The following is a 15,912-nucleotide window of genomic DNA, read 5'->3' as shown; positions in this document are numbered from 1 at the left end:
CTTGTGGGAAACGTACTGAACCATTCGCGATCAAAGGTAACTCTTAAACAGCACAGAGGAACTAAAAAGTTGGTAGCGGACGTGTGAAACCTGCAGAAACTATCGACCATAAATCAGGCCCAACTGCAGTTCGATCTCTAAGACTATCAGAACAGGGATTACTCTCAATAACTATCCCAACAGATTACTGAATATGGAGAAGGCCAATCAGATTTGGAGAGGAGTATAGGGGCTGGTGATGGAACAAAAGGGCGGCAACACTGCCAAGTTCTTATTCACATAGAACGTTATTCTTGGGTTATCTTTATGGATGGTATTTCTCTGTTCAGATGAAGAAACTGCCGTATTGCTGAAGAACATGTTTCCTGCTTCGGTCAACTATATAACTGTAAGAGAATTTCTAGACCTAGTGCTGAAGAAGTGACTGAACGGGATCATCAAGTCTTAGAAGATGCCCTACAATATTATAATGATGGCTCGAAAAGAGATTGTGGCTTGGGGGCAGAGGCTGTGATTTTTCCTATAGGCCCCACACCGTCAGTTTTTCAAGCGGTGATGTATGAATTGAACCTAGGTCAGAAAATGTCTGCTTTGAGCTGACCTAAAGACGAAGCGATTTCTATTTTGTCAGGTAGTCCGGATGGGTCTGACTAACAGACCTAGCACCCTTAAAGAGAGTACCTAAAGCTAGATGACTGAGAACAACGGATGCAGGGCTAACATGTCCCACAATTGCGCTCACAGTCAAGACCCAACACTTAGGAAGAGGAAGCCTGGTGAATTCATCACTTTACGTCAACCAGAACTAAAAGTAATTACTGACCTATTGGAATGTCATTGGTCTCTCAGAATCATTCTAGTTAGTTAGGAAGAGCTCGAGACATATAACAAGTGAAGGAAACAACACAACTTCATTTGCTGCATGTTAGGGGCCCAAAGAAACCTCTAGAGGAAGGCAACTTAATCGAAAGAATAACTCTAGTAGAATTTTTTTTGTTTCGATTGTTTTATTCAACCTTAGGGTCATTAGATTTTTTGTCGGGATAGAAATTTTTTTATCAATGTGTTGGGAACTGACCCCAGGTGAGCTACGTACAAGGCAATAGATTTACCAACCACGCTATGCCCAGCCCCCAGCCTACCTCACCTTGGAAGCAGATACAGTCTCCTGATTTGGCTTAGAACGTCGTAATTTTTAAATTGATTTGACTAGAAGGTTAAGTTGAAGTCCACCACCAAGAAAAAGGACAACGACAATAAAGAAGAATTCGCTCCTCCACAATGTTCAAGAACATCTAATTGGGTCCAGCACAGAGATAGGCGCACGTATGCAAACTGAAACACTTGATACCCATACCAGGGAACAAGACGTAAGGGATACCTAGTGACTTCCTAAGCTGGGAAAAATGCGGGGATGAATGAACCTTTCAGCTCGTCAGTGGCACGTAAGCAGACGGTGCGTGAAGAAATTGGATTTATCCAAGATCCCAGAATAGTAGAAGCTCGAGTTCGTGGGTTTTCAACAAAAAATATGGGAGTTGGTTTACTGTAAATATAAAGGGCGTCCTGACGCAGTACTGGTCGTTCCGCATAACGTTGGATTCATTTTATACCAGGAAAGCAATAGTGGACATTTCAGCAACGAGAGGACACCAACAGTTTGTCGTTGCTTTAGTCTATTTCCCTCACGACGGTGGAAATCCGTCACCGCCGGAGCTGATAAGTTTGGTTAACTCTTGCAGGAGGCGGAAGATTCACTCAATCATTGGTTGCGACAGGAAAGAACGTGATGAGTACCTTAACTCATATGACTTGAGAATTCTGAAATAGGGAAATACGCACGCTACCCCCTCCTCTCCTGTACCCGCATGAGGGTTTGGACAGAGAAGAAGTTTTGGTTTCAAGGATTTGCTCGGTCTCTCAGTTCTAAGATCAGTAAGTTACCTAAGTAAGTAGAGCCTTGCTTATCGAATAACAGGCATATTTGCTTTAAGCTAAAGGCTGAGAGACCAACTTATGAAACTGGAGCCCGAAAAGAACGGAATGGGATATGTAGCTCCCAAGAACTTCTTTTGAGGAATTCCAGGTCGATATCAAAGATTCCAAAGATCTAGACGAAGCTACCGATTGTACGATTACAGCGTATGAAAAGAGTTACCCAACAACCGATTACCGACAGAATACGAAAGAGTAGCTCCATTGTGGAACAAAAGTCTTGAAAGAATGCACAGGATATATGTATAATAAAGTTAAATCATCCCAGCACAAGATGGTTTTAAGCAAATATAACAAGCTCATTCGAAAACGTGAACTCTAATGCGATTGGTACACGGATGAAACCAGATGACTCACATACGGATAATCAAAAGGAAACGTTGGAGTTGCTTATGAGTAGGTACTTTCCTATGTCTCAATGAGTCTCCTTAATGTCACTTTATCGGAAAATCCTCCCAAACACGTATGCTACCCAAGTAACAATTTAAGTTTTATAGCACACTACAAGTGCAATCTAAGTTTTAAGAGAGACTTCAAGAGCACCATAAAACTTCAATTGTTACTAGGGCTATGACCTTCATCATCGAGATGTATGGTGGAGGTCAAAAATAATTATTCAAGCCTTAGAGAGTTTGATGAAATCTTTGGAACCCTAGAAATCAACTGGTTTGGATGGAACATTCACAACTTATTCAAAGTGGGATGGAAATGCTCCTTTCAGATCTGATATGGATTGTTAGGTGGAACTACAGCTTATGGTACGTGCCGGTATGCTGAAAGAGAGTCATGGTGATGTTTATACCAAAGGCAGGTAGAAGTCACGGTGATAAGCTATAAGCGTACAAACCAATCAGTGTTATGTTTGAAAGATATTAGAATTTCTCAGCAGGGGTACCTGAACAATAAACAGTTTTCCTATCAACCTGAGAAATCAACTGCATTACACATTCATGTCAAAAAGGTTGAAAAGGTCCTGCAAAATAGCTAATGTGCCAAATCGCTCTTCAACAACATTGAGAAAGCCTTCGAAAATACAGCCTTTCAATCGATTCGGCACGCGGCTGAATCAAAGATTCGGTTCGGTATCGAATAGATTACTTAAATGTTGTGTTGCCGACCTGTGACCACGTCGTTGAGAGGCGAGACCATAACCACTAGAAGATACCCGCAAGGAGGAGTGCTGTCACTGCTTATGTGGTACCTGGTAGTGAACGGTTTTCTCAACAAGGTCTGGGATTCGAGAAATTGGGCTACGCTGACGACATTTCTATTACCGTTAGGAGCAAGAATGAATCCACGAAGTGTATCAAGTGTAATAGCGAGAATTTTAACATTAATCTCTTAAAAATACTGCTATTCCATTTACAAGGAAAATGAAACAAAATAATACGCTCTGGTTTCACTCTGCAGTTATCATATCAAAAAATCGGCCCCAACAGTAAAACTCTGGACCTTTTCTCGGAACTGTAGCACGTAGACATGTTCACTGATAGTATGCCAATTAGTCCTACTGAAGGCAAGGAAATAATGGATTTTTCGTGTAATGTTGAAATTTATTTAGACATTCATTGTGCACGAAAAAAGTCACGTAGAGCCACACATACGAGTGTTCCAATAGTAGACGTCCAACCATTTCCACGTCAAGAAGCGCAGCGGCGAACATAACTCTTGATAAAATTGTCTGAAACATGTAATTCAATAAGATTCGTAAAGCTTAGACTTGTAGTTACTCGATGAACTAAAAAAAATTGAAAGAAGCTCGAGTTTCGGAAAATGGCTTCATGAAAACTGCATTCTCATAAAAAAATCAAATCAGTCCGTTGATTAGTTTTTGAGTTATCGTGTTCACCAATTTGAAAATCACGGTTTCGAGAAAAATGCTATTAAAGGGTGTCCCACATCAAATTGCATCACGAAAAAACGCTGCAGAAAATAACCTATTGGGTATTTTCTCTTGACAATTTGGATAGAAGTTAGAAGGAATTTTAGAGTATATTGTTTACACTGTATTTTTATCGCTGTCAGTTTTTCGAAAAATGCTTCTAACAGATTGCAATCTGCGTGTATTATAGCAAATAACAAAAGAAGTTCAGAGTGGCCACCGAGATTGTGGGAGACTATTCTAGAGGTGCAATGTTTACAATTAATGGCAAAAAAGAAGTCGCCACTACACCAGACACCATCCTTACACTGATGATATGGGAGAGGCGAGACTTGGTTCCGTATGTTGGTGTATTTATGGCTTATTGATACCATTTTATGGGTCTTGATAGTTGTGAATTTTGGAACGGACCATGTCTATAGTCTTTTCAAGGGCTTGTATGGAGTTTAAATATGTGAGTATTTGCTCGGGATAACTGTCACAAACGGATCCTAAGCTACAATATTAATGTAGTGCCCACATGTGGTTTCAAACAAACAACTGTGGACAAACAAACAACTCGCTTCCAACTGTATTGAATTCGTGTGATTTGCATCATGTAGAACAAACAGGTGCAGCCACATAAGATAACCTGAATAGTTGTCGCAGTGGTAATGGGAAATTTCCCAATAGGAAAAAAACAAAAATGCCGATCGCGCAAGCCTTTGATCTACCATTCCAGGTTTTCATACCTGAACGAACTTACCCAAGTAACAATTGAAGTTTTATAGCACACCATAAGTGCAATCTAAGTTTTATTAGTGGGTATAAAACCACCGTAAAACCTCAATTGTTACTAGGGTAGTGATTGAAAGGAGACCATCTGGCTCGAGAAGTCACCCTCAAATGATTGCTCGAAAAAAAGACTTTGGTGTGGGAACATGGGTTTATAGTCCTCACTATAGATTCTACAGGGTACTGAAAAGATGTGCCACGAAGAGCATACCTGGGACGCTGCCAACAGAGTGGTTACGAGTATACTCTACGAGCTGCAGAGGAAGTGGCGAAGGGACTAACAAGAAGCCACAAGTCGGGCTTCGAGAGAAATTCCACCGCCGGGGAACTCTCCGACGGTGTAGACTAGGTCCACCGCCAGGAATCATTTAAGTAGTACGCGACGTAGCACTGGGTTTGGGTCGTCGGGGCGCCAGTGAACCGGACGACCAGCTTCACCAGAATCGCTGGAGCGACCTCAACACCCTAGGGTACCTCGTAAGTAGGGATTAGACCGAGTAGACCGCGTCGAATAGCTAGCAACGGGTTACTGGTGCGCAAGTGAACCGGAAGCTACGCTCCACCTGGAATCGCTGGACGGACCTCAGCACCTACTGGCTGGCCCGTTGAGTAGGCTAGATCCACCGCCAGGGACTAGATCTAGTAGATCGGGACGAAGCGGGGAGATAAATGGCTCACGGAAATGAACATCGGTATCCGGAGAAATCTACCTCTCTCACCGAGGAATTCTCCGTTGGAGTAGGCTAGATCCATCGTCGGGGACTTGACCGAGTAGTTCGCAAACAAGTAAGGGCGGGAGCTGAATGGCTCATCGGGGAAGTTGAGCGAAATGGAACGAGAAGGAGGCAAAGGGCTCAAGAAATTGTGGTACTAAAACCAAAGAAGAATCGGTATCGAGAGAACTTCCTTCGCCGGGGAACTCTCCGTTGGCGTAAGCTTGATTCACCGCGCGGGGACTAGACTGAGTAGACCGCGACCAGACACCACCAGTCGCGGGTCATGAGGGCACTAGCGAACCGGACGCCCCGCTCCACCGGTATCGTCGAACTGATCTCGCCACCTGGCTGGTTGGCTCGGTTTCGGGAGAACTGCTCTCGCCGGGGAATTCTCCGTCGGAGCAGGCTAGGTCCACCGTTCGCGAACAAGTCGGGAACTCAACGAATAAATGGCGCTGGATGGTACGAGAAGGGGGTTGCGGTGCTGACTGGCACTAGGGAGCCGAGTCGTGGTGCTGAATGGCATAAAGGAGTCCAAGGGCTCGGTGAATTAGACAATCTGAAGTTTGCCGCCCAGATTGTCTTCGTAGGGGAGGAGCACTAATTCTCGACTCATAGCCAGCTTTCCGACTGCCAAGCAGAAATTGCCAGTCTGTATGGATGGTTAAGAACTGGTGGTGTGTCGAAGAGTGGGGCTGTAACCCTGCTGAAGGAACCAACTACTAACTAGTTGAATTAGAGTGGGTGCTATGCACATAAAAACCCCTCCCCGAAGTAATGCCGTAAGGTAGTGCCGGGGAAGAATCAGGTTCTGGGCAAGACAGGGGTTTTTAGCGGGTCGGGTGATGGCAGCCCAAATCCCATTTGGGTTTTTGTACATTTTTCCCCGGCTTTCTTGGAAGTTTTTTAATGCTCCTCTAAAAGAATACAGGGCACACACAGTCCTTTAAGCGAAGGTTTAGATAATTGAAACTTGTGCTAGAAAGTATCTGTTTAGAATCGACCAAAGGAGCAAAGAGTTGGCATTTTTGTCAAATAGTCCGGGTTAAAAGCTCTGGGTTCTTGTAACTTCGAGTTCAACCTCGTCTGTGGATGTCTGTAAATTCTGACGGATCTTGCAACCACTCGAAAACTCACTGGTATGGATGCCAGGGCAGATGGCTATAGAAAGAAACGAGTAGGCTGACGTGCTGGCTAACAGGGAAACAGCTTCTCGTGTTTTGACGTGTTTTGATGGTGGACTTTAAGGAAAGCTTGATGTCTGGGAACACGGGATGAACGGTAAATACTTCGATGTCCCACCACCCCGGTCTCAATCAATAGTGTTTATTCTATTCATAAAATGGAAGACTAGACTACATCTTGCCTTCGTAGACCTAAAGGCAATCACTGACTCTTTAACAGACCATTGCTCGTTCTGACTATATCTGGTCAAGTTAGGAAAGGTTCAAGACAGAGCCTGCAGGATATGCTATAAAGTGGAGGAAACATCTAGACATACTATGCGACCGCCTACTTAAATATTTTACGATATCAATGAATTCAACGTGAAAGTGAAAAATAAAGACGACATAGACGAGCATAAACGTATTTTTGTTTATGTGGTTTTCATTTTATGGGAAATTGAGTCAGATTCTAACCTCAACTTCTGTCAAAATGTATGAACCGACAGCGGTTAGGATTGAAGCGTGACTCATGCTGTTTTGTTTGACCCCTACCTCCCAAACCACTGTCAGTTCATACATTTTGACTGCAATTGGGGTACAAACCGGACTCACCCTATCAAACCTATTCTTTTGTATGGATTCCATTGCAATACAAATGCAATAACCGATTCTGGCTCTGGTTTTATTTAAGCCGGAATTTATACAGAATCCATTTAGCATTTCAAATCGATTTCCGAATGTTTTGACAGGACAGTTTCCTCACAAGCAAAACCTACATCTGTTTCGGGATCAAGCGAAAACGGAATGAGAAACACAAAACTGTTTCCTTAGAGGTGCCTTTACAGGCTTTAGAGGCTTGTCTTATAATTGAACTGATTCCTAAATATATTTTGTAGAGAATTGTTTTATATCCCAGTTTAGTTCAGCATCTGCGTCGATTGGTTCCACTATTCGGTGGTGCTATTATCAATAATTCATACGTTAGTGTACTTTTATTCATTTCAATAAACAACGAATACCACAGTAAGTTTATTTCAATAGAGAATAATAGAAGTAATAATTATAGTAATTGTAACAAAAATCCATGAAATAGAAACACAAAATCTAATAAGAATTAATAGTACAAAATGTTCATGCTGCAAATGAAAAAGTGCTTTAGCAAGAATAAAATGTACGTGAATAAAGTGATTTGTAATACAATGAATGAAATAGCTAGATAGTGCTCAGCCCCTTCGGATGCAGCCAAAAATGCATTTTTGCAAAAAGTACGTTGTGCAGATTCCGAATAACCGACCGATTTAGATCGGGCCGGTTCGACTTTGGTTTTTGGTTCCATACGGTTAGTTCGGCTGATGGTTTTCGAAAAGAAAATGCTGCGCAATCCGAGTTGCTTACGATTCATTCCTTACTCTATAATAGGCCTTAATGTTTGCAAATCAAAAACGGCACTAGCTATAATATCCGATTTTATGGTTTTATCAACTGCATAGTGTAGGGGGGATGCTGGGATACGAAATTAAGGCTTCGGAGGGTTGATTCTGATTTCGAACGAAAGAAAATAAGTCTTTTCCAACTAATGGGCCTTGTAAAAAAGCTGAGCTGCCATGTGATTATCATTTCGCCATAAATTACGATTTTATAGCAGAAAGGCGGCTACCGGTAGCTAGAAATAGTACTTTTATGGAACGATACTCACCGCCATCGGATATTGATTGGGAACGTGAGGGGGAGCCATCGAAATTATGCTAAAGTTCAGCACAATCGTACTGGGCTTGTGAAATGTCGAGGTCTTCGGAGAACTGCGCCGAGCTGCCGGAAAAGCGAGCGAGGGCACAGTTCTCGAAGAAATGGATTTATGCCAAAATTTAGCATAATTGTTCAACGAGCCGGTACCGGTACTTACGCAGTACACCGTCGGTATTACATGATATTCTACCAACCAAACACTGGCTGGTATATGCTTAAAGACAGCTTTCAAGGCGTTTGGCATAATTTTACGGCATAGCGAACGGGGCACTAGGCCGTCTTAGTGATTGGCATTTCAGCGTTGGAAGTTTTTCCTTGTTTTTGGTTTGCTATTTTTTGTTTAGTTTTGACAAAACATTTTTTTCTCTAAATATCAATATAGGGCGGGCCTGATTCTAGCTAGCTAACTTGGACTTTGTTCTCATCTGTTCGGAAAAGCTGTTCGCCAGGGCCAAAATTGTCTACACCGGCTTCGATACTCACCAAATGAATAATTCCAGCAGCTGTTAACCACACTGATATAAAAATTGATACTAATTGTGCCAAACGTATTGAACTAGATGTTTTAAGTATATTCAAATATTGTAATATATCCGGAACAGTCATAAGACGAAGCGCTCGTAGGAAACGAAGACCTAAAAAGGAGGGAAGGATTAGCGTTTGAAAAAATTATAGGATTTTGGCTAACTTACCGATCCATGTCCGATCTAAATATATTGACACAAAGGACGGGGGTATCGTGAAATAGTCTACAAAACTGTACATCTCTAGCATAAACCAAAGCTTATCGGACGCCGCTATAAACTGTAACGAAACAGAATTATTAAGGCGAAACGTAAGATTGTTGTGATCTTGATTAGAATTTTGTTTTTTGACCAGATACTTACTCGTATAAAAAAGTAAACCATAAAAAATATGTTGAACGCTAGGTCAATTTGCTGCGTGATGTTGTTGCTGAACTTTTCACATTGTTCGACTTTTTCGTTCGATGCGTCGATGAAGTAGATGATGAGCGATGCGATGCTGAGGATGAATACGAGTACAACCTAAGGGAGAGAAAGAAATGGAACACATTAGTTCAGTGTCGTAGGTTATTCGAAGCATTGCATGTAAGGATTTTGCATTCGATTGGGTATTCTAGCTGGCAACAATATTTTGAAAGTATGTAAATTATCTTAAATATAAATTATTATTTAAATTCGCTTTTTAAATAACACGGTTTTAAACTTTTCAAGCAACATTGTACGGGTTGTAGGTCTCATCAAATGCAACACAATACAATTTATAAAAACTGTTGTACACCCTCATAATCTTTATCTAAATTTATAACAAAAATAATTTTCTGGAACCTTCGGCACATAAAAATAACTATGTTGGCCTTTTTCAGCCTTTATATTAAGCTTTTCTGTAAGAAGAACTAGGGGTAGGTAATGTCCGTGTGAGTGTGTGTGTGTGAATCTTTTCTGTATAACATTAAAAATCATGCTGTTTTTACTGTTAATTCGGCGAATTGAATATTCGAATTACTGAACTAGTCAACATTCCTTAACTTTCACCGGCTAAAATTTACCGAAAAATATCAGCTCTTAGGGACCATTCATAAATTACGTAACGCTTTTAGGGGGGGAGGGAGTTGTTACATATTGTGACATAGGGGGAGGGGGAGTAAGCTAGATCGTTACTTAACATGTTTTCACCGAAGAAAATTTTTTTTCTAGGAATTGGTTATCTAATAGGGGAGGGGGGATAAAGAAATTTGTGACAATTTGTTACATGGGGGAGGGGGAGTCAATTTTGGGCAGTACTTGCGTTACGTAATTTATGAACGGTCCCTTATTGACTATAGCGCAGGCCGGCCGCTGTTTTTCTCGTGCCGCCGCCATTGCGTAAAATTGTAAAAACTCACCACGCGGCGAATATCGTCAACCTACCGTTTATTACGTCATAGCATCTGTAGTACCGACAGCCTAGAAACGCTCCAACAAACAATAGTAATCAACGAGTGAGTAGAAACCTTTTGACATGCGCATGATCACATAGCTATGTATAGGCCAAATATGTTATAGCACACGAAGCTTTTGAGTTGGTAGCTCTTGGACGATAAATGTTGCTAGAACTAAAACCGCACACGTACTCCCTCCGCTTCGACTCCTGAGGCGTAAAAGGACAGTTTGAATTTTGGAATTGTACCTGTGATGAGACACGTGACTGGTGGTATTTCTTGACTGGCTGAAAGACGGGATTCTTTCTTTTTAACGCTATTCGGTCCGAGTCGAAGTCACTGGATGGTTTTCCAGGTCTGCCAAATCGTTGATTAATATTTTTGGGTTCATTACGAGAATCCGCCCTGAGGTTTAGACTCTTGCCGGGCAAATACAACGTGACAAACGGTCCTCTTCGGAGGTGGCACATAAATCGCTTGTTTAAGTTCCCCGGGGAACAATTTTTTTGGGTGCTTCAATTGTGGAAGCCAATTGAAGCACCCAAAAAATATTAAATTTACACACGAAGAAGAGAAAGATAACAAGTTGCTATTTTTACACTTTGACTTTCGAATCTCACACCTAAGGCTAAAAGTGAAGAAAAAGAATTCCTAAATTGGGGAAAATTGAATAATTCCAGCATTTTTCCACTGATTTTAATAATGAAAATGTAGTCAGTCTTCCCATGAACATCGACAATTTTGTACCTGTACACAAAATTTCGTGCACGTGTACAACCTCAAGCATGCTTCGTACCGATGTACAGGTTCGCCTCGAACATCGAACCCAAGCGAACGGTGTACAAACTCTAATGCAAACGTCCGTGTACGCAAACCGGGTGCGTACACGAGAACGAGCACCCCTTTTTTTTGGTATTTTTGGGCTAACTTTAAGGGGCTATGGTTTGTAGAGTAGCAGGTATTAGCAGCTAAATTTATTTTTTTGTTAGTCAGCAAGAAATACCCTATTGATACATATATAAATCACAGGGGGATCTAATGGGATCCTTGGAATAATGTGGGGTAAAATAGACTTGTTATCTTTCTCTTCTGCGTGTGTAAATTTAATATTTTTTGGGTGCTTCAATTGGCTTCCACAATTTTCAGCAACTCTTTTCGTTTGATAGTGTATAAAATATCATGAACGTGTCTCAATCAGCCTTACGTACCACACCTTTCTCCTTTAAACATTCTGCTAAATTAGCCGTGAAAAGTTCACAGATAAATGGAGACTGTATTACCGACTGCGGTACCCTTATTTTGTTTGTAGAAAGCCCCCTAGAATGTGAAAAAAATTTCCTTGCAAAGTTGAGTTAATTTTAAATGGGACCTAACTCCACTCTTCCACAGATTACTGCCATTTTGTGTAAGTGTGTGCATCTTTTAGTGGGACACCTGAAAATAAGGTGGTTACATCGAAAGAGACCATTATTTCATCATCATTTCACTTGAGTTCTGAAGTTGAAGTGCGAGCTGTGTAGTAGTGATTGTAAGACTAAGGGATTTTTGGGCATATTTTTAAATTCATTCGGGAGCCATTTTGCCAATTTTAAGGTGGGGACCTGCAGCAAATTTGATTTCTTAAATTTCGTTACCAGGTTTATGCATTTAGGGAGCCTTTTTATTTTGGGTAAGACGATGATTGCAACCTTAAGACGGATGCGATTTCTCCCCAAGATTGAATTCCGCTGTTCATAAGCTTATCCACACGCTTTATCTGGGAGAGGGTCAGTCAGTCAGTCTCTGCTCCCTATATGGGCCAGAGGTAGCTTTGTTGTATCATGTCAGCATCGCATAGCTCCATATCCAGGATCACTAATTTATTACTCTAATCAGCCTTGACGTAAAAAGCTTCCCTCAATTGTTTTATTATTTTAGATTCCCCTATATTTTGCTTTTTTGGTATGTTTACTATAATAGGCATAGCTACTACGGTTCTGGCGTCATTATTTTTTTTTGGAATTGGAAGGTTGGAGTTGTCGATACCCGTTTCAATGTCTATAATAACTTGTTAAATGTCTACAATGGCGTTAAAATAACCTATCAATTAATTTATTTTTATGCCTGTGTGTGCGTTGGGTTGACGAGACGGGTGGAATTCTGATGTCAAAATATATTTGGCGATTTGTACGTAAGGTAATGAGCCTATTGGTACACACGTTTTATATTTCGGTTATACATGATGCGCTTTCATCACTAAGGCAGCTGATAATATGCTTCTTAAGGTATTTCTAAAGCACGGGCGCACTCAACTGAATTTATGCCTACTGAAAGGATGTGAATAGTTGGAGGTTTTGTTAGGTGATGAGATATAATTAGTTGTTTCAGTTTACATTTGTTTTCAAAAAGTTGCGAAACTAAACTATACCGATCCTTGATAGTGAACCCAAAAGTAATGCCATCTCACCAAGCGAAAGCACATTTTATAGCAAGTTTGCATCAATAGTATTTTTTAACCCTCGGGCTTCGGTGACGAGCCTAAGGCCACGTACTCTTGGGTGGTGGATAAGAGTGTGAGATCCGAGCGAGTGCTGGTTCTTTGATCTCTGAATCTCATGACTCATAATCATTAGATCGAGTGTTTTGTCGGACAGCTGATATATATGTTTCTACTTTCGAATGGGGGGAGACATATTGGTTCAGCCGGACGAAGACTCATTTGATCTTAGGCATAGTGATCGATTCATTCAATTCAGTTCAATGGACTGTCATCTACAAGAGATGATCAGACTGAAGGTGGGCTCGCGAAGATGATAGGTAACACTCGTCTATAACAAATTGGATTCGCTGTTTTCAGAATCAGCCTTCAAAATTGACAATTTCAGAATTGTATGATATAAACCTTAAAGATCAGTTTTTCAACTCTCACCTCACTCTTTTGCATTTTTCCTCACGCTAAGGTACCTAATATAGAAATGAGACCTTATATACAAAATCTGAATTCGGCATTCAATTCAGCATTCAAATATACGCCATAACTTGTCACTAATTCGACATATTTGCTTAATTTTGGTAATTTTCAACGCCCGCTAAGTGGTTATTAATATATTTATTTTGAAAAAAATATCATCAAAATGAACCGCGCAACCAAAAATCAAGTATTAGATTTACGGCCCGCGCGCGATCATTGCAGAACACATGCGAAAGGCACACGGTTATAGAAAGGATTTATACACGCGATGTTACATACACATTAGTACACGCGACATACAAACGTACGCGCGTTCGAACACGTTAACATATAAACGCTCGAGCACTCGCGAAGTCTCTGTGCCCGCACATATTTGAACCGTACAATTAATATCACATTCAGAATCACGGCCCGCTACAATTGGCCTTTAGCAGTGTTTTAATGGGTGACATTTCCCGTCTCGTATGTGATTCTGATGGGGAGCCCTTCCGAGAAGTTAACTCTACAGCTCCAGTAGGACAACGGAGCAAAACGAAATAATTTACCCAACAATTTAGACGTTTTCAATCTGTGAGCACCAGTACTTGTTTAAAAAATGCAAATAGTTACATTTACATGAATTGAAGATAGTTATATGCGATACACGAAAAAGTGATCAATGTTCCCACGTTTTACGGTACGCAACTTCTTTCTGTTTAGTTTTCGTTTCGCTTTTCTGTCTTCCGCGTGACGGAATTTGAATGTGTAGTGAAAGCTTCGCTCTCAGCATGATTACGCTACCTGGTGGCGAGAGGCTGCATTGACAGTGATGGGAAGTTTAGGTATGGTAAGTTTCTCACCGCGAATTCTTTGAGAGTGATTGCTGCTGGTTAATAATAGATTCGTTTACCCATCATCTGGAGGCTAACTTTTGGTGAGCTTATCTGGTCCGATCCTGACCATTTTTTTTGGTTGACATTCTTCCCAAGTAGCACGCTTTGTTACTGTATAGTATTTGTAACTCTCTTGGTAACAACTATGTTATGGAAAAAGCGCACTTTGTTTGTATGTTGTGCAACATGTTCCTAATTGCTGCAGAATAATGGAAACAATAGCTGTGCCATTTGTCGAGCACTCGGTAGTTGGACAGCTCTGTTTTAGGGTGGAATGGCAAACAAAGAGGCATTTGCAACTTGTTAGACTGTTTGTGCAAGTTAGCAAAGTTTCTGATTAGTTTCACAACAGTTATTGATGTTTGCATATTTAACATTATTGGCCAGCTCTATAGTTACATAGTTGCACAATCAGTTTAAAAACCCGTGGAAATTCTTTTCAAATATATCCAACAATAAAAAATATTGTGTAGCAGTTGTGTAACATTTAAAACTTTCAACAAGTTACAATTGCTACTTGGGTTCGGTCACTCGCCCTAAAGAGAGTTTCATCCGGACAAACACATCTTGGCGTACAGTTTTCCTACGGGTATTGGCGCTTAACTCCACACATGCTATGGGTCGGCTAGTATTTTGCTGGATGATTGAATAACATAGATTACACCACCATGCGAGGCAAGGTGCAGTTCGAAACAAACTCAGACACCACTTCGTTAAAAATACAATAAGTATTTTCCTATACAAGTCGGATCGCTGTGCAGTCTTCGACAAAGTTGTTTATCCTGGTCGTGATAACTTGGTGTATACAGTGCTACCCAGCGGCGAGAACACGACCAGGTGGGCTGGCTTTATGTAAATTGTCAAAAACGCTAAACCGGAAGTCGTCACCTTGGTTTTCAGAATGGTGTCAAAAATTGATTTGTCAACAGTTACGGCATTTAATTAGCAAGGGACTGGAAGGTGAAGTATTTTTTTCAATATTAAGAGCCATAGCACTCAAGGGAGAGCAAGGAGTTGAAGGGAGAAAGTTTAGAAAAGCGTGGAAGGATCATATATGCAAGCTTAGAGCTTACCGGCGATTTAACTTTTTCTCTGCTACCGTAGGAGTCAAGATCTTTTGGCATTAGAAATGCGAATCACCTGAATCTACGGCATGCCCGAACAACTTGTTACTTCATGCTGTCGGAACCGAATTGACTCAATAGGTCGTTAACAAAAAATGGTTAACAAAAAATGGTAAAAAAAATCAAAAATTTATCTCTGTTCAAGTGGATCTACTCGTAAAACCCGTTCCAAAAATACCCATGTTGATTAGGTTATAGAATTCAGCATTTGGTACAAAAATGGGGTGCCGACAACCGATTTTAGTAACCTTTTTGAAAACTTAAAAAAAAAAATTGGCAAACGGTGAACTTTAAATTTTAAATCACAAAATAAAATTAATTTATTTCGTAAATATTCTATGTGTATTTCCGATCGATATGCTTCTTTCTATAATTCTAAGCAAATGATAAAAAAAGTTTTGAGTAGATTTGCACTTGTTCAAACAATATTTTGGTTGTAGAACAGAACATACGAGTCTGTTTGCTTCAGCATTCGGCACAAAAAGAACGTATTAATATAGTGTACAAATAATATTTGTCCGAATGACGTCTGTCAAAGTTACGTGGGTGTACCGAAAACCGACCACTTTCCCCTAAAAATTGATGTAGTTTCCCACGAGTACACCATTTTATAAGAGCAACTTTCTTTCGATTGGTGAACAAATAAAATCAATTGATCAAAGACGAAGATATTTTTCTAGACGACACTCGTGTAGAGCAAAAATAAAGATCCCACGTGCAAGAATAGAAGTTAACACTTACTTTT

General features: G+C 40.6%; 2 protein-coding genes across 5 annotated transcripts in view; one reads left to right on the top strand and one right to left on the bottom strand.

Moving 5' to 3' along the window:
* Positions 1 to 15,912, top strand: part of LOC131677702 (protoporphyrinogen oxidase) — a 166,227-nt gene that overhangs the window by 12,333 nt on the left and 137,982 nt on the right. The window lies entirely within an intron of this gene.
* Positions 1 to 15,912, bottom strand: part of LOC131677701 (calcium-activated potassium channel slowpoke) — a 226,900-nt gene that overhangs the window by 172,363 nt on the left and 38,625 nt on the right. For all 4 annotated transcript variants that reach the window (XM_058957670.1, XM_058957671.1, XM_058957668.1 and 1 more), the window contains exons 3-5: positions 9,167 to 9,325; positions 8,972 to 9,083; positions 8,763 to 8,914 (exon numbers count right to left, since the gene is read on the bottom strand). In XM_058957670.1, the coding sequence (XP_058813653.1) occupies positions 8,763 to 8,914; positions 8,972 to 9,083; positions 9,167 to 9,325 (423 nt within the window). The remainder of the gene's footprint in view (positions 1 to 8,762; positions 8,915 to 8,971; positions 9,084 to 9,166; positions 9,326 to 15,912) is intronic.

The sequence above is a fragment of the Topomyia yanbarensis genome, chromosome 1 (assembly GCF_030247195.1).
Source record: "Topomyia yanbarensis strain Yona2022 chromosome 1, ASM3024719v1, whole genome shotgun sequence".
Lineage (NCBI taxonomy): Eukaryota > Metazoa > Arthropoda > Insecta > Diptera > Culicidae > Topomyia > Topomyia yanbarensis.
Note: the sequence above shows the minus strand (reverse complement) of the source record. Positions and strands in the feature narration are given on the sequence as shown.